The sequence below is a fragment of the Alosa sapidissima genome, chromosome 15 (assembly GCF_018492685.1).
Source record: "Alosa sapidissima isolate fAloSap1 chromosome 15, fAloSap1.pri, whole genome shotgun sequence".
NCBI lineage: Eukaryota > Metazoa > Chordata > Actinopteri > Clupeiformes > Clupeidae > Alosa > Alosa sapidissima.
The window spans coordinates 12,512,741-12,538,551 of record NC_055971.1 but is presented as its reverse complement, the minus strand read 5'-3'; the positions used below and the strand labels follow the sequence as shown (position 1 = coordinate 12,538,551).

Below are 25,811 nucleotides of genomic sequence, written 5' to 3'. Positions count from 1 at the left end.
CATCCTGTCAAGCTGCAGTGGCAGCAATTGTCTTCCCTTGTCAATCACTGAAGCAGTAGCAGCATTGGAAAGCAGGCCCTGTCCAGCCCATAATAATCAATACATCTTCTAAAAACTTTTAGAGAGTTGTTCTGATGTACTCTTTTTTTGGATGTTGGCATGCAGAGCAGTTTTTCTTTTATTGAAGGCAGGTGGCATCGGGCAGTGAAAATCTCCAACTGGTACTGAATAAAAATGAACAAAGAGAATGTGCTTAATTGCAGAGTAGATAGAGTAGTTATGGTCATTCAGTTACAGCCATGCTCACAGTTTGTTGGTGTCTATTCAGCATTCCTTATTAGAGCCAATGTGTTAAAAGGAGCTCTGCAGAGGTGCATTGCTTGAAAGAAAAGGGTAGATATCAAGGGCTCAGCTCAAAGGACTGAGATAAAAGCATAGGCTTAGGCAAAAGTTATCATTATGTTCCACAGGAAGAGCTCAAAACTCTGCTCCTGGGTAATTGATGTTTTAGGGAAAGTGGCATTGCTTTAAAGTCTCTACAGCTTCCTTTGCTTCTTACTCTCTTTGTTTATCTGTATTTTACTCTCTCTCTCGCTATTGCTCTCTATCCCTCTCTCTTTGTCTTTCACACTCTCCGATTATTCCTTACCCCACCCCCCAACCTCTCTGTTTTTTTCAATCTGGAAAATGCCTTCAATGATGGCTCTATCGAAATCTGTGGATCCTCTCTTCCTTCTGGATGGTTCATTAGCTGCTATCCTCAATGCTGGAGTGGGCCGGCCAGCTGCTGCTACTGCTGCTGCTGTCGCCACCACCGCTGCGGGTGCTGTGGCTGCGACTGCGTCCACCGTCCACGGTTATCAGCACACCATGCTCCCTCTGCCTCAGCCCCTGCGGTGGCCTACGTGACAGTCTCCCCAGATAAATAATGCAGCTCGGGAGCCAGGCTGACAGCAGCTGCCGGAGCTTTTCAAACTGCCTTCAAACAACCGCCATGGCATAAAGAGCAGCTCCTTCTGCGTCGCTCACCTTTCGGGGGCTCGTCCGGGATAATTGCACTTACTTCCCACTTTCTCGCCCTCCCCTCTGTAAAAAAAAAACACACACAGCGCTCGGCAGTGGCTTTCTCCAACCGAAGAAACCTTTGAAAGGAAGAGAGAGTGGAGTTGAGGCACGCCCCATGGGGATTTGCCATCCCATTAGACTCTGTTGTGATTCGCTGGCAGTTGTAGAAGCATGTTGTGCTCATCACAGGCATACTGAAACTCTTGGTCCCCACTTCAAAGCCTGCCTAGCTGAGGTTTCTATCAGTGGGTGATTCAAGCAGGGATGAAAGCCCTCTGGACAATGTCTTTTTTTTGTTGTACAGAAGCCTGGAAAAATCCAAACTCATTCACAAAGACAATAGAGTCAGGTGACTCTCGATTGGGAAATGTTTGCAACACTTGCATCGCAACACACAGTAACTTTGAAATCATTGGTCCAGCCTTACCAATCACATTGATCAGAGATTCCTAACGTTACTTCCTACTTCGTCTAAACTTTACAAACTGACAATAAACAGCATCAACAGTCAGGAAGCAATGTATGTGGGTTTTTGCTGCTTCTGTTTATCACAATAAGTTTTGGTTTTGTCTTCCCCTCTCGTCGCTGATTGGCCTGACATTTTTCTTGTCTGAGGGAAACGGTTATGAACTATGGTGTTCCAGACTAGATCTCCCTGAAAGCAGATCTAGGTGAGTGGGGCTAAGGTATGAAACTGGCCTGTTTATGTGTGTGCATAGATGTATGCGTTCATTTCACAGAGCACACATTTTTGCATTTGACTTGATTGAATAATCTAAAAGGCCCCTGACAGATTGGGTGAGAACACATCAGCAAAATCATTTTATTTCAGTCATGGATTGAAGATTCCGTAAATTACTTTAGTAGGGGAATCCAGATTGAGTTATTGCAAAGCTGTCCATGGCTCTGAAAGCAATGCAAATTACAAGCAAACCAAAGATTGGCCTATCATCACACTTTATTTTTCTAAATACTTTAGATCAATTTGGAGACATATCTAGCCTTATATTACTCTCCATGGTTCTCAATGATGCACAGCATTTATATTTTGTATGTATTTAGTAGAAAATAAAAATATATATTTGTCTGATTTTGTTTGACCGCCTTTCATGCCTGATTCCTTGTCTTGTTGGTGTTTTAACCCAAACGTGTGGTCTTACATGCTGACCTTCACGTCTGTGAAACCTTACATAACAGTCATTCGGGTTTGTCAAGCTGTTGTGCTATTTTCTTCAAATATTACTCGCTGAGTGTGAGAACGGAAAAAAAAAAAAGTTTGAGGTCGATGGCTCTTGGCAGTTTTTAAAATAACAATATTTTACCCTGTGAAGTCCTTGTCCCTCGAACTCCAGTTGCCTCCAGTTGACACATAAAGCATGGAACTGTCACCATGATTAACTGTGTTCTCTGCAATGGGTTACCCTGACAAAGTGCTTTGAAATCGCTCACCCAAAATCCATCATCATGAACCTGCCCGAGAATGCGCTGATCCTCAGCTCACCTTCACAGACGTGTCCATCACAGATGCCCACAAGCAGTCTCCGCTCATCTCTTTTCCTCCACCTTTTCTTTAGAATGTACCGCACGTACAGTATCGCATTCTTAATAACTCCTATCCCTGTGAGTCAGGGAATTTTCGTTCTGCTCCTGCATGTCTTATCATCTTTTGCATCTTCTTGCTCCATGTATACGTGATTAAAGGTAGTTTAATTAAAATGCCCTTGATTAGTGAAAGAAGGTGTGCTTGACTAATCAACAGTGACATTGATGATTTCAGTCAGCTACGCAAATAGAAGAGAGGCAGATTGGTAGCATGCAGTGCATTATGTGTGGAGTGAAGGACTGTGATTGCTTTCCAGTTATCATCAACAAATCAAGCTGGAGTCACTGGAATAGTTCTGCCCCTGGTTGCAACACAATGTGGAAATCAGCATTCAGGCTATCATTCAGTCCAAGCTCCCCTCAGTGTCCCAGCTGGTGTGAATGAGAAGCTCTGTGTGTGTGTGTGTGTGTGTGTGTGTGTGTGTGTATGTGATTCTGTCAGATTTGCTTTGAGGCACATTCATCTCCTTGTTTTGTTCTTTGCCCAGCAGGGCCACCAGACTGACTTAGTCCACTAAGAGAATGTAGGAGGTGGGTTTCTCACACAATACAAAATACAAAGAACTTCAGACTTGATAATAATGTGTTTGTATATCGTAAGGCTTAGCTTATCTAAACACCATACAGCCAGCCCAGCTGTCTTTGGGCTCTGGTCTATAGAGTCAACAATATGGCTATCTATAAGTGAATCCTTCATCTACAATATAATCATAGAAGTCGTTTACATTTTAGTCAACCTAGAACTTATGGCGCGACCCTGGGAGTGCTGTATTAATTATAGTAATTCCTTTGTTTTGTATACATTGTGGTGGAGCAATTTGTCTGGTTGTGATGAAAGTGTGTGTTCACAGTGTGATTATGGCCACCAGCCTACCCACAATGAGAGCTTTATCACTTCCTGTTTTCTCCACATGAACAAATAGGCACTGGATGGTCGTGCACCCAGTAGAAAACAGACATTATCTCTGTGCCCTGTAATATTGTGTTGAGAAGCTCCTCCTCTCAGTGAAAAGAGTCATTGTTTTCCCTCTCCATCCCGTGCCTGATGCTGTTAGATGGATTATGTCTGTGATGTTGGGCCCATGTTGGGCTCTGCTGGGAAGCCGGAGGAGAGGAAGAAAAAAAAAAAAGGAAACAGACAAAGAAAACCAGAGAGCATCCTTGTGTGTCGTCACCTTACAAGTGTGTTTAGCCTAAGTAGTTATAGTTTGTGGATGAGGTTCTTATGAAAGACGACAGCAGTGTGTGGTGCAAAAGCGAGTGAGTGCAAAAGCGATTACGCGTTTGGCTGTCACTTAAAAGTGATAGGCTGCATGTTCCACAGTCAATTGGGAGCTACCCCTGCGACAAGTGAGGAAATTGGCCAAGCTGGGGCCTGCTGATTTTTCTCCCTTTTTTCCACACTTGTTGTTTGAAGATAAGCCAACACCGTGAGGCAACCTCAAGCTAAGCTTTTCGCTGAAATAAAGAAATTTCTTTGCTTGTGTGCATCCATGCAATGTCTCAGAATGTGGATGGAAATGGTGGCAAAATGCATTGAATTCTGCTCCGACACCTGCTGTGGTCCATTGTGTTTAGACCCACATTGCATTGCATGTAAATGAACAAAGCACACTAAATGCCGACACGGCAGTCTCTCTGTCTTTGATTTTTTTTATTGTTTTGTTGTTTTTTTTATCCTGGTCATGGCCCCGGAAAACAATCACTCTAGAAATGCTTATTCTGAATGCTATCAGTGGCCACGCTATCAACGTCATGTATTTACACTGAGAAATGTCAGGATAAAGCCATACAGACATGATTTTGATAGTCTTCATCCAGCATTGCTACAGTAGTGAGATGTCATATTTAAGACCAGAGGAGCTGGCACACAGACTGAAGTCCTTGCCTCTCGCAGTTGTGTTTGGGAACACAACTTTTTGCAGAACATCTGATTTAGTTTTTTTTCTCACTTGGCAAAGGATTGATGCTTATTTGTGTTGCCTACTACTACTACTACTGCTACTACAACAACTTAATCAGTTTGCAGTTGATATGCATACGGAATCAAGAAGTAGAGGCGGTTGTGTTTGGTTGCCCTCTGTTGCATTTAAAACACTCCAAAATATTAGTAAAACATCAGGGGGGAAAAGACTAAAAGTGTGAGATTTATATAATTATGCAAAATAATGCATAATTAATGGCCAGGTAAAGAATTCATGTAAACCCCAGCATAGTTGATGCAGTGATTTCACTTGGCAAACATCTTGAAAAAGACACCTGAATGGAAAAGTAGAAAGTCCTTAAAGCAACACCAAAGAACTTTCCCTCTGTCGCACGCACGCTATTTGTTTATCCAGCACCGGCTTTGCAAATAACGATGTCCACAGACAAGATAGAATATTTTGCATGACCTATAAAAAAAGTGCAATGTATTGCGACATCAGATGCAAGTCAAATTTGTAGTTTCTCATGTCTCATTCCATCGAACTACAGATCCGCTACCCGATCTGGCAAACTTACATAGTGCGGTTATAGCCAATAGAGAGCCGCGAAGCGAATGCAGAAGTGCTGTTCACCCTGTTACGAGTTGATGAACCACTGAAACGATTTTGGAAACATTAACATTAAGGTACAAAAAACTCTTTGGTGTTGCTTTAACTGCAGCCTGATTTTTAGAGCCATGGTGTTGTAAGAACACACCCTGCTGGGAGGTGATAATGGAGGAAGGCATTGTCAGGTCCTTAGAGCTGACAACAGGGTTTTTTACTTGCCAACATGATTTTTGTATTGACATAGAGGACACATGCAGCAAAATGTTTCACAGGTCTTTGTTGTTCTGGTGACTTTTCATGTAGTAAAAAAAAAGAACTTTTCCTCCTACTGAAGTTCTTCTCCCTCTCCATCTGGCATTGACAAAGGTTTACAAAAATAATGATGCTGTTTTATCTTATGGACCAGTTGGTTTGATGGTGCAAGGCAGCCCCATTACCCCCCAAACCCATTCACACACACACACACACACACACACACACACACATACACACACACACACACACACACACATACACACATACACAAACATACTGTACACACACAAGCACAAACACGCACACTCACACACTCTCACACACACATTTTTACCAAAAGAAAGCCAATTAATAGCACAGTCCACGGATTTACCTGATATCGCAGCAGCCTCTCTGCATTACTGGATCATTATCGGGCACCTTCATTATACATTGTTAGTGTCAGATATGTAGATACGCCGCGCGAGTGCCAGAAACTCTTAAATTGCTGATCATGACAGGCAGGGATAAAGATTCATTTGTTGTGCCTCAGCAATCTATCTTACCCTCTCTCCTCAGTCACACTCTCTAACTCCCCTGATATGCTTGACTTTTTTAATGACATTGAGAGAAAGTTGAAAAATGTATGAATAGATATATTTTTTTTCCTTGGTATTTGTTGAGATGAGAGACTGACAAGTATTTGCCTCTCGGCTGCTCTACTTCTGCTATAGCGACTTAATGAACAGACTGCAATTAAAACTATGACTCATTAATGGTGGTTTTAAAACTAATGACCTAGCTAATGATCCAAATTATCTTGCAGTCTTGTAGTTGAAGCCAAATGATGTAACAGAGAATCCATATCTGAATTTGACTTTGAGATCTTCTGCATCGCCAACATTTTTACACTTTTATATGTATTCAATGAGTCCGTGAGTGAGGACCTGTTTGCTGAGAAGTGGTCCTCAACTGATGTCCGTCTTAGAAACTGATTTTATCAGATAAATATTCTCTCTAAATGTAACAAACTCTGAGTTGTTTCTGAGCTAATATTCCCCTGAAACGTTGCAGAGAAAACTTGCCAGTATCATTCAAGGTTCTTCTGTTGCATCATAGTATGCTCTACTGAACCGTGTGCTGGAAGGGATTGTGTTATTATTATATCACTGCAAAAAGAAAAGGTCCTGTTACCAATGCATCAGGTAATAGGGGCTGTTCAACTGTAATTTACATGGCTAATTGAATGTCTGATATTAAGTACCACAAAGCTAAATTGGGGTCTTTCCTGTTAGATTGCCATTACATGATATACTGTATGCACAGATCATCTCTTCTCTCTTATCTCTTGAACGCCCTTTTATCTCTTTACCCTACCCACTAATGTCAGCTAAATAAACACAACATTATATGTCTCCAGTAGTTTGGAAATCTAGTTAACTATGCTCATTTAATTTTTCCTCTGAGTCCCTATTTAACTCATTGAGTGCCAAAAACGTAATATTACATTTTTAGTTTTTTTTTTTTTAATTACAAAACTAGACACTCTAACACACCTTATATGTGATTTTGGGAACTCTGTGATGAATGGAAATGAAATATATGACGATCGAAAACTCATGAAAACGCACAATCTGGACATTTTATCTGGACATTTTATCATAACTCGGTTGCCGCTTTGGGTCGAATCAGTGCGCATGCACATCAGCTGAAAACCAGGCCATTTTCGTGGGTCTATCACTAGGTGGCAGTCTCGCCAGGTCTCGCTGATCACTTCCCGGAAAGTTTACAGGCAACACTTCATATTTCATGAAAGACGTTATATCTCCATTTCTAGAAAATGAAAACTAGCCACTGTTTAGCTTGGGATTTATCAGGAACAGAGGAGTGTAGAAATACACGGTTCGCACCCACTGAGAGCTTAAAGTCTCACCTTTTAAACGAGCCATTGTATGTGTTCATAGCTATAACACAGAATATGCTGTGGCTGTACAAAAATCATCAACAATGGTCTAGATTGCTGGCACTCTAGGACAAAGCTTCCGAAAACAGCTTGGCATTCAATGAGTTAAAGGGGATCTATGCAGTTTGTTAATTTAAAATGTAGCTTAATTTACCTTAACTTCACAGCTTTGGAGGTTATATTAGTTTTTTCTAGGGCGAATGGTGGCCGTCTCGCTTCCCCCTAGCATCTGTGAGCAGAAAAACCAGCCTTGCAACTTTGGGCCGACGGGCCGCCGGACTTAGAGACGAAGTCTCGCAGCCTCGCGATGTAACGAATTGCTTCACTGCACTACACACATACATGCCAGGCACCGGCTTGAACAGGGTAGTGATGGAGTTTCTCAAACAGTCGTCATGGCAGAGCCAGCGAAAAGAAGCAGAAAGTGAGTAAACCGTTGTCGGAGGAACAGGAAAAGAGAAAATGACAGACTGACCGATTGAGGAGTGTCGTAAAATATATACTCTAAAGCTGTAGGGAGAGCTCTGCAGAGAAACCTGCGAGCAAAAAGCGAGAAAACCAAAGAAATTGCCAAAACTGCATAGTTTCTCTTTAAGTCCTAATAATTTCCTAATACTGCAAAAACAGAGACATATGCAAGATTTGGAAATCGGAATTCAAAAATTCGGAATTCCCATGATTACCTATCCCCTCAAGGTATCAACCTCCCTTTTGGCTATTTCTCTATTTTTAAGCTGGCGGGTAAAAAAATGAGCTTGTTTTTTCTGTTTGTCTGTTCACTTGACATGACATGCCAGTATGCTAGCTGTCAAGAAGTATGATTTCAGCAGTGGGTGTTGTCAGTGAATGTGTTGCCATGGTGATCGTTGGTTGTTGTAGCTCTATTAGGGGTTTGCACGGACGTCATGTTCTGGCCGGTAACCATGGTAACCCAGCACGCGCGGCCATATTGGCGATACTCGGTGAATGAAGTACAATGGAGTATTATGCACTTTGGATATCTTACGTGATTGTACCCGTGTCTAAACAACAGAAAAGCTCATCAAAATGCGTCTAAGATGCAAAGGCATATGGGGCAGGACTTGGACCACAAGAAAATGTGCGATGTTTCGAGAAATTACATTTTATTGGCAGCGCAGATCCATATGAGTTGGGTGAGGGAGACGAAGTACCAAGTTCAACCACAAGCGCCCCCCTTCCTCTGATAACTTCTGGCATTATTCTCCTTTCTCTCTGGTTTTTTTTTAATAACTTTTGGAAGTCGATACCTACACCAGATGTTTTTCTCAGTCTGACCTATTGATACAACCTAAAACACGGCAATAACTAACCATTTTCCTTGACGATGTTAGGGATTTACTTCAGTGCCTAATGCTTTCTAATGAGGCGAGTATCTCCAATATGGCAACGTCCAAATCTGATGACACGCCGTGCAAACCCCTAATACATGTTGCACCAAAAATATCTGTTCCGTAGCAGGCTTCACTGGCATGTTTTTACTCAGTTGAGAATAACAGAACAGAATAATTCACTTTTGTTATGACGTTAGTCATTATCCCTGACAGATGGACATTACTGTTTAACTTTTTGTGTCTTAATGGGTGAGAAAACTGATAAGTGGGTGGTGAAGTGTGAATGATCTGCAGATCAGCATATTATGTCACAAGGAGGATGTGACAGCTAAATGATCCCCTCATAAACATTCATTAAGCTAGATGCTGTCAAAGATAAGAGCGGAGAGTGCTTGCTGATGAGGTTTGAGAAGTGTACTGGATCTTTCTGAGCACATTTCAGTAGAGCTGTCACAGTCACATCTCTCTCTCTCTCCCTCTCTCTGTCTCACAGTCTGTCTGTCTCTCTCTCTTTCTCTGTTTCCTTGTTTCTCATAGATTCTGAAAACAGAAAATGTGGAGAAAAAGAAACCCTTGCACAATCAAATTTGTATGTCACCCATGCTGCCCTGTTCTACTGTCAGCTCTGACCAAGAGAAGTCAGCAAACACTCCCAAGTCCCACAGCAACAAAAAAAAAAACATGGTCACTAAAAACATGGCTCAAAGTGGACATAATCCCCAAACCTCGTCCACCCACCACGTCATTGTCCACTCAATTCAGGATCTTGCGATGAAAATGTAAATATACACAATTCACTTAACTTCTAAAAGCCATTAGAGAAGGAGAGAGACGGGTAAGACTTTAGAAGGACACGTGATGCCACTTTGCCATCTTGCCCGAGATTGAGGGAGCTGGAGGGAAATGCAGGGGAGGCTTTTAGATGCCCGGCTCTCAGCTGCACTTTCGGATGTGCTGAAGTTACTGCAAGGTCACTGAGGTGTGTCCACACAAAGGCAGAGGGACGTCTGATTAGCCACAGTGAAGGGGGGGGGGGGGGGGGGCAGATGTGGTACTAACAGTGCTGGGAAGAAGCTTAGTATTTTAACAAGATAGCAACAGTTTGAGAGACAACATAATTTTTCTTGCTATTTCCGCCTTCTCCAAAACCATGTATAACCATAGAGGTATTGTAATTGTCATTACACATCCACTGTTCATTGCATTATGAACCTGTTGAAACCGGAATGGATTATTATTTCTTTTCTTTGCTTACTGTGTTTCATCATTCAGATCAAACACGAGCACAACTAAAGGAGGTTTTAGAAGTGAATAAAAGACAGCGGGGGATTGTGTTGTTTCTCGTTCCTAAGTGCCTCTCCCCTCAGCTCAGCTCAGGATTTCTGCCCCCTGAAACAGACGGATTTAGCGCCGAGTGACTCACTCGACTGTTTGTTCTGTTTTACCTCTGAAGACGTCTGTAACACTGAGGGCAATTTAGATAATGAGTAGAGAGGCTTACAGACAACAGTTAGCCTCAACAATAACAGTGCCATTATTATGCTATAGTTGTGTGTTTTACATGGTTGTGGCTGACCCCTAACAATGAGATGATGACCATTTAAACATTTAAGTACCTTGTGGAGAACATTATTTTTTCTTATGCATAATATGAATTGTGCTTATGTGTGAACGGCTGCTTGCCCCAAGTAATGGAGCTTGCAGAGCTGCTGTGTGGAAAATGATCATGCATATGTTAATGCATATACATATGTATTGTGAGTGAATGGCTGCTTGTCAGCTATAGGAAATTGCAGGGCTTCTGTGTGGAAAATGATCATACATATATGTTAATACGTATATACTGTATGTATTGTGTATATGTGTGAATGGCTGCTTGTCAGCTTAAGGAAATTGCAAGGATGCTATGTGGAAAATGATAATCAGCTGTACAATGGCTGAGCTAGAGCATCACTTGAGGTGACGGCGAAGGGACTTGACACATGATGGCAAGTCAAGTGTCCTAATGCACAGTTCATATAGTCTGCCTGCGTGAGAGAGGGGTTTGGAGTGTGATGAAAAAGGGTTTGTGGAAATGGATTTTTGAAGTGAACCAGAGACATGATGGTGGGAGGGAGCAGTGTTTTTTTTAAGCTTTTTGCTTATTAAGGAGCTTATTTCTGATTCTGAGTTCATTATTCATTTGGAATTAGAAGATGCTGAACATTCAACAATCCACAGGCGAAGAAGAGGATGCTTGGCTTTTATTGTAGTTGTACAGTATCTCTGAATCTAAGCCTGCACATGGTTTCTTAGTGATTCCTATTCCTGGCTTTGGTATAATTCTCATTTCAATGTCAGAAGTGTTGACTGTCATCTTCAAATGTCTGTTACGGCATCGCTATGACAGTTATACGCTTAATATCCTTAGATTATAGCCTACTGGCAAATTGCTGCAACATTAATTAGACAGGTAGATAGTAGCTGTTTTCTTGAATTCCATTAATTCATCAAAACATTGCAGCTTGTTCTTCCAGACAAGTCTCACTTGGCAGTTGAAACCACTTTGCATATGTTGTCCTTCATATCTGCATATTCATTTGCTTCAAAATGCAGTATCACCTCCAGCATTTATCTGTAGTCAGGAGTTTAATTAGCTTTAGCCCAAGCTAACCCTTTTAATGAACAGGATGTCTTCACTTCAGGTTTTCAACAAGTCCTTGCATTTAATCACATACTATTTTACCTCATATGGAAGTGAACAAACTTCTCTTACCAAGCGTCTTCTCGTTTTTTAACTGGGAATTTAGGGCCTTACCTGAAATAATCTTCAAAAGGGAATGAAGGAAAAAATAGATCTGGGGCATAGACACCAAAAGAGGGATGTTGCCATTCTGTCTTTGAATTAGGCTCGGTGCTCAGGGTGAACTTTAATTTCCGAGTCTGTTTTGTCAGACAGAGAGAGAGAGAGAGAGGAGGGGGGGGGGGGGGGGGGGGGTCGCTGCCTGCAGCAGGGATTGACTGGTGTGTAGGGCATACAGTAGGCCCCTGTGTTAGCCTAGCGCCAGATATCTCTTCCTAACACTTATTGGGTTCCTCTCAGGCTGCTGTACAGCTGGTGCCTCCGACTTCCCCCCACACACGCACACACTCCCACCCCCCTTTTCCCCCGTGCTGGAGGCTGTCATGTCCGCCGTCTGGCAGACTAGCGTGTCCATCTCATTAGTGCTTCACACCAACGTGTCTTACTCCTGCAAAACACTGCTCTCCCCTCCACCCCCTCTGATCCGTGCACAAGCCCTCCAGCCTTCGTCCAGCAGATGGGTCCATCCAACCTCATTCTCATCTTGCCTCCACAGAGAGTGAGACAGTGAGGCACGAAATGGCTGTGCCATGGCCCATGGTGTGTGGATGCATGTCAGGTCATCGATAGGGGCACTTTAGGGGCATTTTTGCGATTCAGCCCCTTGCCATGTTTGGGTTGCTTACGTGCCTACCCAAGGGAGAAGTATCTGAGATTTGACTCTTTACAAGAGGCAGTGTTTACTTACAGTGCTCAGGAATAATTACCACTGGACAATCGTTTTCCCCTTTGTTTTTCTCAACATTCCAAAAGGATCCCTGGGAAGTACTGTAATTAATAATATACTAAAGTCCTGGCATTGTATGTACCGTATGTGCGTATGCAGACTGAAAAGCATGCACCACTGTAACCTGCAACCCTTTCTCTGCCTCTATAGGTGTTACGTGGATGACAGAGTGTCCAAAGTGGCCTGGCTCAACCGCTCCAACATCATCTTCGCAGGCCAGGACAAGTGGTCCCTGGACCCTCGCGTGGAGCTTGTGACCAAGGGACAGCTGGAGTACAGCCTGCGCATCCAGAAGGTGGACGTGTACGACGAGGGCCAGTACACGTGCTCCATCCAGACCAAGCAGCGCGCGCGCACCTCTCAGGTGTTCCTCATCGTGCAAGGTCAGAGAACTGAGAGGCTCGAGGGTTTTTAGAGAAGCTTAAGGCCTCATTGTTAGTCATTGAAATTCTGTGTGTGTGTTGTTGGGTGTGTTTGGGATTCTGCATTTATGCAGGAAAATTGAATAATCTATTTTTTTAACAATGCAATGAAATATTATGGTGCCAGCATAATGGGTATAAGCCTCATTTGAACCCATCTCTCTGTGATATACAATGATAATAATGAATGAAAAAACTATTTACAGATAATACTACAATAACACTAGATGTAACATAACTCATTCTACGGGGGCTTTCAGCTGGCCCAAGCTAAGTAAGGGCATTTTACCACAACTGAAAACATAACTTTAAAAGGTATACTGTGCTGTTTCTGGTGTTTTTGGCAAATATTTTGTTTTTTTCACCCAAAATAGGGGAACATTTCAACATATGTCTTTCGTTGCTATTCTTCTGCTGACAACAAGATTTGATTACAGATTGGCATCAAATCGTGCTACAACAACCATGCAGTTATCTTAATAGGCTAACTTCACTCTAAGGTCGCCTTCAAGTAAGCAGAATTATGCTTTTAAAACATCTGTTTAGCTGGAAGGGGGAGGAGGTAGCAACAGGACAACAGTACAGAGACTTACAGATCCAGTGGTAGGGCTAATGTTATGAGAGTGTAGTACGGGATATTTTACGGGAAATTTTTTAGAATATTTAAATATTTTACGGCCACTCGTGGGAAGGTTAACCACTGTGCCATGTTTTCGCCATTTTTGAATAATGGCTCTCACTGCAGTTCACTAGAGTCCCAAAGCTTTTGAAATGGATTTATAAGATGAAAATCTTGCAGAGTGTACATTTATTAAAACTTTAACACTGCCACTGTGGTGCGTAAAGGTGAGGCAGATTGAGTGGATGCTTTTAGCTAAGTGACAAGGACGTGTAGCATTCATGCACAGTGCTAACCACCACAACCACTCTTAAACCAGACATACAATGGAAAACCATTTACAGTATACCTTGACTTTGTTGAACAAGGAGAGTTTGGTGCATGGGCACAAAGCCAAAACACGGTTGTTTCCTCCTTCATATAAAAATATCAGGCTTTGAAATGACCACCAGAAAAAATGCCAATCAGAGTGTGACAAAAACACAGACAAAAACAGAGTGTGACAAAAACACAGACTGTGACGCAAACACAGACTGTGACACAAACCATCCCTCTGATCTCCGCCCTCCTGCACATGTTACGTTACCACTTTGAGTTGGAGATTCAGGTAGAAGTTGCTGGAGCCTGCTGTGAGCTGTCTTTGGCTGCAAGGCAGCCAATCACCGTAAAGCTTACTAAATTATTCATGTGGGTACCAGATAAACCTGAGGTGGTACTAAATATCTGCTAAAATGAGCCATTTTATTCCCCTAATTATAGAGTTGTAAATGGACTTGTAAAATAGCATCAGAGAATGTTTTTTGACAGACCAAGCTTATCTTCTATGTTAACATCAAAGAACAAGGTAAAATACTTCATTTGTACATACATTCTATGTCATTTTTAATGCAGGACAGTCACTGTTTATTGGACCGTCACTGAATTGTCCTGTAGGCCTCATTGAAGTGCATAATTAGTTTTAATATAAAGAGAATTTTAGTATTTTCTATACCATAGAAGTTGTAGGCTATTTATAGTGCAGTAAGCTATGATATATTAAGTATTTAGAGATACTGTTTCGTAATCAACTTTGAAAAATAAGACAGCTTTTTATTTAATGTAAAAAGCTGTTTAATTAAAACTTTTAATGGGAAAATATAATTTAACTCTAAGTGCTTGTATTTATGAATATGAAAAGACAAGGACAAGGGTCATCTTGATACATTGAGAATCATTTTATAATCGAGAGAGAGAGAGACTCTCAGACAATCCAAGGGCCTAGTTCTGGTCATACCTGAGTGTGTGAATGTGTGTGTGTGTGTGTGTGTGTGTGTGTGTGTGTGTGTGTGTTCTGTGTATGACAGCCACTCAGAGAAGCTTAAGACCACACCGCACAATGTCAAAATCTGTCTCTGCCTCCAAGGAAATCTTAAGGCATCATCGCCCCATTGTGTGTCTGTATATTTGTCTGTGTGTGTGTGTGTGTGTGTGTGTGTTGTTACGTCCTTGCCTCACTTCTTTTTTTTTTTTTACTTCTGACTGTGACATGTCAAAAGGATTAAGTGTGTAGAACTGACTACAAGAGAAGCATTTTAGTCCTTGTTCAGGTTTCCTCCCTGACACTGTGTTCCCTCTTACTTCCAAAAAGAGCCATATATGGAGTAGCATTCAAGTTGATAGTGTCACATTGTTACTGTCCCTGTTATTTTGTTGGGTGTTTTTTTTTTTTTTATCCTAAGCTGTGCCATGATGAGTGGGAATATAGAATATGTGATCCAGTATTTGTCAACATTAAAAGCTTTGATCACCGTGAGTCTGTTTCGGGAGTATGACAGATCAATACTAGATCATACCAGATTGAAGCGCTCGCCGCACAGCCTCTGGCGTGACGCAAACCCCCCAACTCCGCAAATGAAAGGGAACAACTGCACCGCGGTCTATTCAATGAGGTGACAGATGACAAATGGCTAGATAAATCTTGTCTCCAGAGCCTGGCAGTTGTAAACACCAGAGGGTGATTTTCATTTCTGAAATGACTTCTGAGCAAACTGTCGTAAGATGGGAACAATCTGCTGTGAGTGTAGTTGTAGGGTGTGTGTGCGTGTGTGTGTGATAGAGAGAGAGAGCGAGAGAGAGAGAGAGAGAGAGAGAGAGAGGTGTGTGTGTGTGGCAGGGTGTGAGTGTGTGTTTGTATGTGTGTGTGTGTGCGTACGTACGTGTGGGTGTGTGTTGGGTTGAGGTGCTGTTTCTGTCTCATCTGTCTCTATTCTGAAGTCCTCCCAGTTTGGCGATGCTAACGATCACCGTAGATGAGGTGTGAGGCTGTGGGTATCAGCTCAGCCAATGATCTTTTAATTGCCCAGAGGTCATGTCTTGAATCGATAGCTGTGTGGTACAGGGTAGATCCATATTAGTAATTTGTGCTGCGTGACCAAAATCTATGGAGGCTTGTTAAAAAGAATTTGTTCATTTAAATCACCCACGAAGATACTGTGTTCACTTTGTGTGTCTGCATTACAGACTAATGTGACTTTGATTGCTGAGCATTAATTCAACAGTAGATTTCCTTTCCGGTTTTCAGACTGAAAAAGCAAAAAGAGGCAACAAAAAAAAATCCGGAACTTTTTAGGCAGTCAGAAGGATGATGATGGAGTATATCTATTTTTTATGAAGGTTATGAAATGAGGGTAATCTCGTAGTTTTGGGGAGGTATTCCTTGTCTGCTGTTGAATATGAATGGAGACACTCAGATAGTTGAACAGCTATCTGAATGGAGATAGCTGTTCTTTGAGTGAGTACAGACCTATATGATGCGTGATGTAATGATTTTCATTTAACAATACTTGTTCTGAGCAGAGTCTATTTTGCAAAACTAAATTTAGTTGTTTTTACGGGTCATTCCATGTGAAAACGGCCAATATCGGGGTATCATGTACATGGTACCTCTCAGATTTTGCTGAAAAGCGGTGAAAATATGCCTTATGTTACCAAACAAAGGAATCTGAAGTTTCAGGTCAATATCTCAAACGGTTTGCCCGTGCTGTCCATTTGAAATTCGGGTGCCACGGCCCTAATTGACACATTGGAATTTCACATTTCATCCTTTGCCATTTTTGGAAGCCCATAACGTCTGTTCTAATAGTGGTAGAGGGCTGGAAACTGGTGTGGTAGTTCATTCTAGCCTGTACTACACAATTCTGGAGGCAGAATCAACATTCCTTACTGTTTGGGTGAGAGGTGGGTCACCAAAGTCCTAAAAAATGTTGACGGCATGTGTGATTTTTCACTTTTTGGGTGGCCGTAGCACCACGATTAATGATCATATTTATTCTAAACAGGATTATTTGTTATATTTGGGAATTATGGCACGTTGCCGCATCGATGCTGAATCGTGCATGCCCCGCATTGCAATGCATCGCCGAATCGATTATTGTTGACACCACTACAGGCTACATTGTTATTGATTTCCACTGTATCGGTCAACCATGAACAATTGTGTTAATAAAACCAGAAGAGAATGTCCACGTCCTACAGAATCATGGATATAAGGACACAAGGGTGGTCTTTAACCCTTAAAGGAGTACCGTCACACCGGTGTGACGGGAATGTTGGGAAATTAACATTCTAAAGAATATCTGGGTTCATTGAATTCAACATAGAATTTTAGAACCTTCAATTGTTGCGGAACTTAGAATGTTCAAAAACCTACACCTTTAAGGGTTAAAAGCCACTTTTGAACCTTTTTGTGTATTTTTAATACTTGTTATTGCACACAGTCAGAAACATAAATGTTCTATAGAAATATTTGCATCGTGCATTATTCATAGGCATTACAAATATATTTGGGTCTATAGGCAGTTGCGATTGGTGATCACTGTCATGTTAAGAATATGTTTCCTCAAGGGTAATTGGTTGCTATTCGTCCACACCTCCACATTAGAATATTTATTTACATTCCAAATACAACTTCACAACAAAGCTTTGTTTTGTTGTTTCCTTTTTGAGCAGTTGGGTGCTACAAAGACTTGAAATACAAATGCCAGGAGTACCTATAATCATGCATCTTTCACATTTTTGCTGGCAGAAGTGATCTTTGTGATGTCAGTTTGAGAGACAGTAAGAAGCTTTTCTTGAAGTAGCAGGTAGCTTGCTGAGCCATTTGAGACCATTTTTTTTCGTGCACCTCTTCCTTTCATTCCCGATGATCAAAAAAGATAAGAGGCTTTATATTGTGGCCTACACAATGCACCATTAAGTATTTATGCTGGTAGTATTTATGCCTGGAGCACAGCTGTGTGGTATTTAAGGGGAGATTGAGAGGCCTGCCATGGGAATGTCTGACGAATCCCTGCCATGGGAATGTCTGACGATAAAGATCATCGGCGTGGGAGGTGTATGTGTGCATGTGTGTGTGTGTGTGTGTGTGTGTGTGTGTGTGTGTGTGTGTGTGTGTGCGCATGTGCACCAGTGTGTATGTGTGAGGTCAGGGAAGTGGCGTATAGCACTTTAAAATCCGTGCGAGACGAAGTGGTGACCTTTTCCAATTATCCAGGGACAGTCGGAACCTTTCTGAGATTCTTTGGTAGCCTTTCGCTCTGCTCCTCTCTTCTCCCCCTCTCTCTTTCTCCTCTTTCTCTTCTCTTTTCTCCATGCCTTCTTCTCAAAGAAAGCCCTGCACTCTTTCTTTAAATCGATAGTCTCTACTGCCAGGCGCTCTGGACTGTATGTGCGTGGTTGGTGGGGAAATCTCTAGGGTGTTAGAGAACCAGCATCGCTCATCTCTGAACCTCATCACCTGTGAGGGGAATCGCCAGTGGAGGTTTTGGTGGGTGGCGTCAGCAGGCTCGTGTTCCGCCAATTTATTACCGACAGAGAAGTGAGCATGAGGGGGATGGAAAGCATCACAGAGGAGCAATATTGTCTATTTCCTTTGAACATCATAATGAAACGGAATCCTTGATTTTTTTTAATGATAGAAACAATTTAATATTCCGTTTTCTCCTTGCCATGCGTTGATGGTGGAAAAAAAGAGAAATGACTCCTGGTATACACAAGAAAGAGGGAGGGGAAAAAAACTAGAAAGAGAACAAAATCATTCCCTTTAATCTTTTTTATGAGTGTGCAAATGGCACCTCATGCATTTAAATGGGAGCATCCGCCTGACACATGTGACTCCAGAGGCGTCAGAGAGACATCAGGTGAGGTCCCTGTACCTCTGAGGGTTGAGTGTGTTTGTGTCTCTGTGTGTGTGGGCTGTGGGGGTGTGTTGGTGTGTCTGTGTGTGAGAGAGAGAGAGAGAGAGAGAGAGAGAGAGTCTGTATGTTTGTGTGTGTGTGTGTGTGTGTGTGTGTGTGTGTGTGTGTGTGTGTGTGTGTGTGTGTGTGTATGTGTGTATGTGTGTGTGTGTGTGTGTGTGTGTGTGTGTGTGTGGTGAGCTCATCACTCCCAAACAGTGGCTACCAAACATACAGCTCCACTCCAGCACAATACGGATGGGAACTGATGGCTAGCCAGGAACCCGTGGCCAGTCTATTTACCGTTTAGTACTGAAGCGTTAAATCCAAATGAGATCAAGCTATTTAGCAACCATATAGGAAATACAGAAAGTAGTTATTTAAGAATTCTGTTTGATCTGAAAGCAATATAGTTAGCATTTACTACATTCTAGTTAATGAGAAACCTGATGTTACCATCTTAAATGTTCAATAGAAATTACTGAGTGAAGTATTTTTAAAAAGTGCCTACAAGCAATTAAATCATTTTATTAAAAATTCCATGGGTAATCATGTAAACCTGAACAGAGCAGTGAGCGTCTTTTTCAGGGAGAAAAGTTTGTTGGCTGTCCTCCCGTCCTGGGTCAGGGAAGAGTTTGATTTATCTACTAGTCATTGTCTCTTAAGCTCTGTTTTTTTATATACCAGGAGTTATAATGCTACAAGCCAGTTCAATCAATATCAATTTTGGTTTATACCTTTTAACAGTGCTTCTGCCTTAAATGAATGTCTGTGGAAGACTAAAATAGTGGATGCAGTCCAGACACTGTCCCCAAAGTTTACGTGGAGGTGGTGAACTATGCATTATTATTCCTCAGAGTCAGATAGCAAATTAATTGATAATTCAGTCATAATGGGTTCTTAATGGAGTTTGACGCTTTATTATAGCAACTACTGACAAGCCCATGGTACATGAATTCCTGTAGGAATCTGAGATCTCACATGGTGGCAGGGCCATGGAATGGTGTCACTAATAGTGATTTTTGTCTTGTAAAGGTTTTAAGTTACTCTGGTAGAAAGGCAAAATAGAAAGCCTGAGTGTGGCAATCTGCCATTAGCTGCCTCGGTTTGAATGCAAATGGCGCAGCCTCTCTGATGACAGAAATTCCGCTTGAGCATTATGAGCACTATGTTCTCTGGTCGTTATCGGCCCATTTCGGAACCTGCTGGAAAGTATGGATATTGCCACCATAGAGATTCATTTGCATAATATTTTGTTCATTTTTGAAATTGAACCTTGTAGCGTTCATCGATTTGCTGATGATGATATATTTGGCAATTCTCCCACAAAGCGGAAAATGTCAATATGTACAATAACTACATGGTATTTGTTAGTGAAATTATATGAAATTATTGCATTGGCTTAATTTGTGGCTATCTGCGTTCCACTCGTATCAGTCTACCATGAAAGCTTGCTTTGATACAATCGTTGAGCTGAAGACAGGTGTTGGAAGAATGTATTGGATGTGGGTTTTAAAAGGGTTCGCTGCAGAGTGCATAATAGCCTCCGCATTTTTCGAATGTGCACTTGTTTTATGATATCCAAATTGCCAACCTCGTGGGGCAATTTCATGTGTAAATTGCTGCCACCAGAGTAATGAACCTCTGTCCCTGACAGTCTCACAAACTATGGAAACAACTTGGGTGCAATTCCCTCTTTGGGGGTAGCAAAGTAATTTTCCTTTGCTGTATCTATTTTGTGTAGTGTCGTCTTGATAATTGCATCGCAGTTTACGCTCGATTGTTGACTTGTTTGTCTCAATAAACTGACGCCTGGTTGGCTTTCACTATATTTCACTATATACAGCTACATTATTGTCTATGTAATACGGAAGGCAAGCTTGTATTGTGTGTAAAGGCAAGTGGAGTCTAATACTATAGCACTATATATATATATATATATATATATATATACGTTATTACTGTATTATTAGGTATAAGTTCATTCAGTCCATACGAGTCGATAATCGCATGAGAGCTGTATTCCGATTACTAGACAACAGGCATTGAATCAGCTTATAGGGACTGAATGTTATGATTAGTCAGCGACTAGGTCAGAGGCAAAACTCAATACGCCTATGATCACTGACACACTAGTTAGAAAACCTTTGATTGAAAGAATACTATGTGCACCAGTGATTTTCGATTGCTGTAACTTATGAACATGGTTAGAAAATAGTCTTTGAATAATAGAACTTTCTCAATTTTAGACTCGTGGGCTGGGTCTGTTTGCCTGAATTTATCATAGGTTCACATGGAGAAGAATTACCAGAGCAATTGAAAAGTCTGATCATGAGACTTCACAAAGATGGGAAAGAAAATGGGTAGATCAATAATTAACATCAGTGGACGCACAGGTGCAGCAGTAATTGTGTGGCATACAACGAACCTTAGCATCACTGATCAGGGGAGAGTTTCTCCAAAAACAACTGTTTTTCCCTGTTTTTCCCTGTAGAATATCTTCCCTGTGATGCGCATTTCGGCTTTGGCTCAAAATTGCACTAGCTAATACATGAAATTATCAGTGTGTTCAGGTGGGTTGGACAATGGTTTATCTTTTCAAACTATCACAATTAATAAATATCCAGGAGTGATGCTTCTAAGACTGATCATTTAGCAGTGACTCCAACTGCCGAACTTTGTAACTATGTTTTTGATTGATTGTTTTTTGATTGATCGCACTGCTTTTGAGAAAGACAAATCTGAAAGATTGTAACTTCCAAGATTGTGACTGTGGTTAGATAATGACACAAGACACATACCTCATAGCCACAGTGGGCTATCCTCCTAAAATGCCACCGCAGATCTGCCACCACTTTGAAAAACAGATGGGCATATGTTTCAGATTTGGCCAAGGAGTTCAATGGAATGGAAATCAGTTGTCTGAGACGGCTCAGACACTGTGAAGGACATTGCATAACGTCATCCTCTATGGCTGGCGTCCAAGAGTAAAAAAAACCTCCTTGTTTGCTCTTGGGCACAAAACTTCAAGATAAAACTTTGCAAAAGAACATGAAAAGAATCCTGATGAATATTGTGAGCACCTTCTTTGGTCAGATGAGACCAAGATAAATGTATTTGGCTCAGATGGGGTGTTTGGTGTGATCCTGGTAAGAAATACTAACAGTGAATGCATAATCCTAACAGAGAGGCACAGAGGTGGCTGCACAAGGGTAAGAAGGTGTTGGGGAGATGACATTTGTAGATGGCACCATGAATGCACCATGAATGACAAAAAAAACTTGTCAGAAGAGATGAGTCCCTGTCTCCAAAAGTTTGGCAGAAGAAGAGTATTCCAGCATGATAATCAGTCTATGCACACTGACAAAATCACACGGTCAAGGGTTTTGTAGAAGAAAAAAAGTGACCGTGCCAAATTTCGTCATGTCAACGCCATAGTTGGCTCACGAATATCCTGGATTGAAGACGTATTATTTTAAAGAAAGAGGTTGAACAACACAACTGAGCAACACATCTTTCTCCACGCCAAGGATGATTGAACCTGTCATTATGAATAAGGGTGAACTTGCAAAGGATTCAGCTACAATATGTTCCTCTCAGTAATGAAAGGTGTACTGACATTTAGTTCCTATTGTGTGGCCTGTATTTCAATTATAGAAAATATAAACTGTTAGCTTGTAATTTTCCATAATGACAACTGCCCTATCATTCAACGTAGAAGTAATAGAACAAGACTACAAGTCTTGCTGTCACTTTCAAATATCAAGTGACTGTCAAGTGACTACATGCCCTCACCCCTGTCACAAAGTTTAAAATTATAGCATCAGTATTCTGAGCCTTATCTGCAGCATCATGATGTATGACCGAGATATGGTGGCGCTCTGCGTTGTATAACAATTTATAACAAGTGCATCACCCGATTATTTTTATAGTTGGTGAGTGGAGACACATATGGAAGGCTGGACGAATGGACACGATTACAGTGAGGAGTGGGGGGGGGACAGGGTGAGAGTAACGATTGTAAGGTGATACAAATTAATGGACATGTAAGTGATATTACACAGGGGTGAACTCATTTCACTGGTACCGTGCATGCATTTCCATCCACGCCAGTCATTTTAATCCTAAACCCTGAATGTATATTCTAGAATGAATTTGATCCATGGCACTAAGGTGTGAAATCCTGGATGTTTTAATTTCCTGGAAATGTGGATGTATACGTTTTTAGTTGGTCTCCAGCCTCATGACAAGGTTGGAATGGCACTTGATCCCACACAGAGCAGTAATTATTTACTGTATGGATATTACCCATGGTTTTCCACTCCATAAAACCCCCAGTGTCCTGATTGATTAATTAAAGACCATTGTTATTATTAAAGTAATTACTTATTATGACCGCCGCGCAGCAAAGCGGCGGTGATACAGGTTTAGTCAGATTTTTTTTTTTTTTTTTTCGCATGTCCAAATTTCCGTCAAGGATTCCCGGGACACTGAAAGACCGGGGTACACGAAACTTGGTGGGCATGTAGCCCCACATGGATAGCATGGAACCATTGTTTTTCGTTTTTGATCTGTAGCCCCCCCGCTGGACTGGACCCCCCGAAAGGAGGGTAGGGCAGACACAGTTTTCTGTGAATATCTCGAGAACCGTAGGGTTTAGAAGGACCATTTTTTTTTTTGTATGTTGATCTCAAGGGGCCATGTCAACCCATTCCATAACCACTCATTTCATGTATAGTGCCACCTAGTTAAACACAAAAAAGTAAAAATTAGGTGTTGTAATCGCAGGTATCTGTGACCTAACATAGTCAAAACTGCACGAAATTGGAAGTGTAGGATCATTATGACACCCTCTGAATGCACGCCAAGTTTCGTGGAATTCCGTTCATGGGGGGCCACACAATAAATTAATTTATGTTACTATACACCAACTGGCCTGTAGGTGGCCGGAGACAGTTTTCTGTGAACATCTCGGGAACTGTAGGGCCTAGGAGGTCCACCTTTTTTTTGTATGTTGGTCTTAAGGGGGCATGTCAACCCATCCCATTACCACTTATTTCATGTATAGCGCCACCTAGTTTAAAATTAAAAAGCAAAAAATGAGGTGTTTTCATCACAATATCTCTGGCTGACATGGTCAAAACTGCACGAAATTGAAAGTGTAGGATCATTATGACACCTTCCGAATGCATGCCAAGTTTTGTGAACTTTCGTTCATGGGGGGCCTTACAATAAAATAATTTATGTGTACATTTAGTGACCGTAGACCGTACACCAACAAGGATTCCTGAGACACTGAAAGACCGGGGTACACGAAACTTAGTGGGCATGTAACCCCACATGGATAGTATGGAACCATCGTTTTTTGTTTTGATCTGTAGCCCCCCCCCCCCCGCTGGACTGGACCCCCCCGAAAGGAGGGTACGGCAGACACAGTTTTCTGTGAATATCTTGAGAACCGTAGGGCCTAGGATGACCAATTTTTTCCGTATGTTTGCCTCCAGGGGTCATGTTAACCCATTCCATGTGCACACATGTGCATAAACAGATACACACGCACACACATACATTCACAGTAATCATACGTATGACACATACTCACACAGTAGACATATGTACGCATGCATGCACATGCACAAACACACATACGCAGACAAACACACAAGCACGCACACACACACACACACACACACATAAACATAAACGTGTGCACGCACACATGCACACAATTCAAGAATTTCTCAGAATTATGAACAGGCAAGATGGGGGTGGGGTTGTATAAAATCAATTTTACATGTGAAATCTATGAACTAATCATGTTTTGGTACTTGTTGTCTAGCAGATACCAGTGAGAATTGAGTGTGGATAATGCAATTTAGTGAGACAGTTAGAATCATATAGGCCTTTCAGCGTTATTTTTGTGGAAAAAATGTGCTGGACTGGGCGGCGGTCATATTTTGTACCGCTCTGCAGTACATCTAGTTTGACAATCCAATAATACTATACACATGACCTGAAGGCAAAGTGCTTTGAGTGTTTTTAGCAGGGATGTGGCATTGCTCATAATTCATCGGCCATTACCATGACAATGAAAGCGTCCAGTATTTAGCAGACATACTGTAGTGGCAGTGGTTGGGTGGCGGTGCAAAACGCTGAGCTCATAGGGGTGTGAATCGGATAAATAGCCGATTGCCTAGCTGGATGTGGTCAGGCACCTGTAAAGTGCCTGTTTTTGTGACACACCAGCAGTAACTGCAGCAGTGGAATTGCAATTATACATGGAGAGAAGAAACCAAAATCAAACACGCAGGCAAAAATCAGTGTGTGAACAGAAATTATTGGTGTTTTTTCACTAAAGGCAGAAGATAAAACGAGAGAGAAAGAGAGAGAGGCTTAGCCCCAGTACCATCTTCATGGGTTTTTTGAAGCCTGTTTACCGCTCTGTTCCCTCATTATCTTATTTTGTGTTATTAGCCACTCCATCATTTAATCTTTTGAATGCAAATTTAATCTTTTTCTTCCTCCGGCTTGTAGCTGGTTTACTCACTCCAGCTCCATGGCTGCATTCCAAGTAGAAAGTGAACAACAACAAAAAAAGAAGCCCTGTGATGGTGGAGTGGAGTGTAGACTCGACAAAGTACACATTTATTAAGACTTACTGTAGATAAGAGTTATTGCTTACAGAAATTCCAAAGAGGCCCATTTTTCAGTTAGTGGAAGTGGAGGCATTCTGCTCAAATTCAGGCAATCCATTTGCACACTGACGTGGGTGCTTGTTAGACCGTTTCCGCTCGCCAATTTCATTTCAATTTTTTACAAAGCATCGAGTACTTGTTTGTAACTAATTTTATGCCATCTTGGATGAATAACACAGAAAACATAGACACATACAAGTCCCCTGTACACCCACAACTCTCGAAATCTACAGGAAATGTCCTCAGTCAAGGATGTGTCCTTACAAGGACCCCAATCTGTACAAATAATGCCAGAGAACACTGCAAAGGAAGTTTTTTTTCTGTTTTCATCACCTTCATGCTCCTTTCCTCAAAAGTCTGTGGCACATTACTGCAGGATGAGTGACTGATGGCACCAAGGTACCAGGAGGGGCTAACAAGTGAAATCTGAGGCAACCAGCACTCCTCGACTCTTTGTGTAAGGGCAGCAGGATGTGTCTGCCATGAAGCGCATGGCTGCATCAAGCTGTGTGCTGAAAACCTGGAGGTCTCTGATTGTAACAC

At 41.7% G+C, this 25,811-nt stretch overlaps 1 protein-coding gene across 3 annotated transcripts in view; it reads left to right on the top strand.

The window, feature by feature from the left end:
- LOC121683217 (limbic system associated membrane protein) overlaps positions 1-25,811 on the top strand; it is a 431,726-nt gene that overhangs the window by 371,905 nt on the left and 34,010 nt on the right. For 2 of the 3 annotated variants that reach the window (XM_042062751.1, XM_042062750.1), the window contains one exon: positions 12,470-12,702. In XM_042062751.1, coding sequence (XP_041918685.1) covers positions 12,470-12,702 — 233 coding nt within the window. Of the gene's footprint in view, positions 1-7,708; positions 7,823-12,469; positions 12,703-25,811 lie in introns of those variants that run through there. The other variant, XM_042062752.1, reaches the window with a different exon arrangement.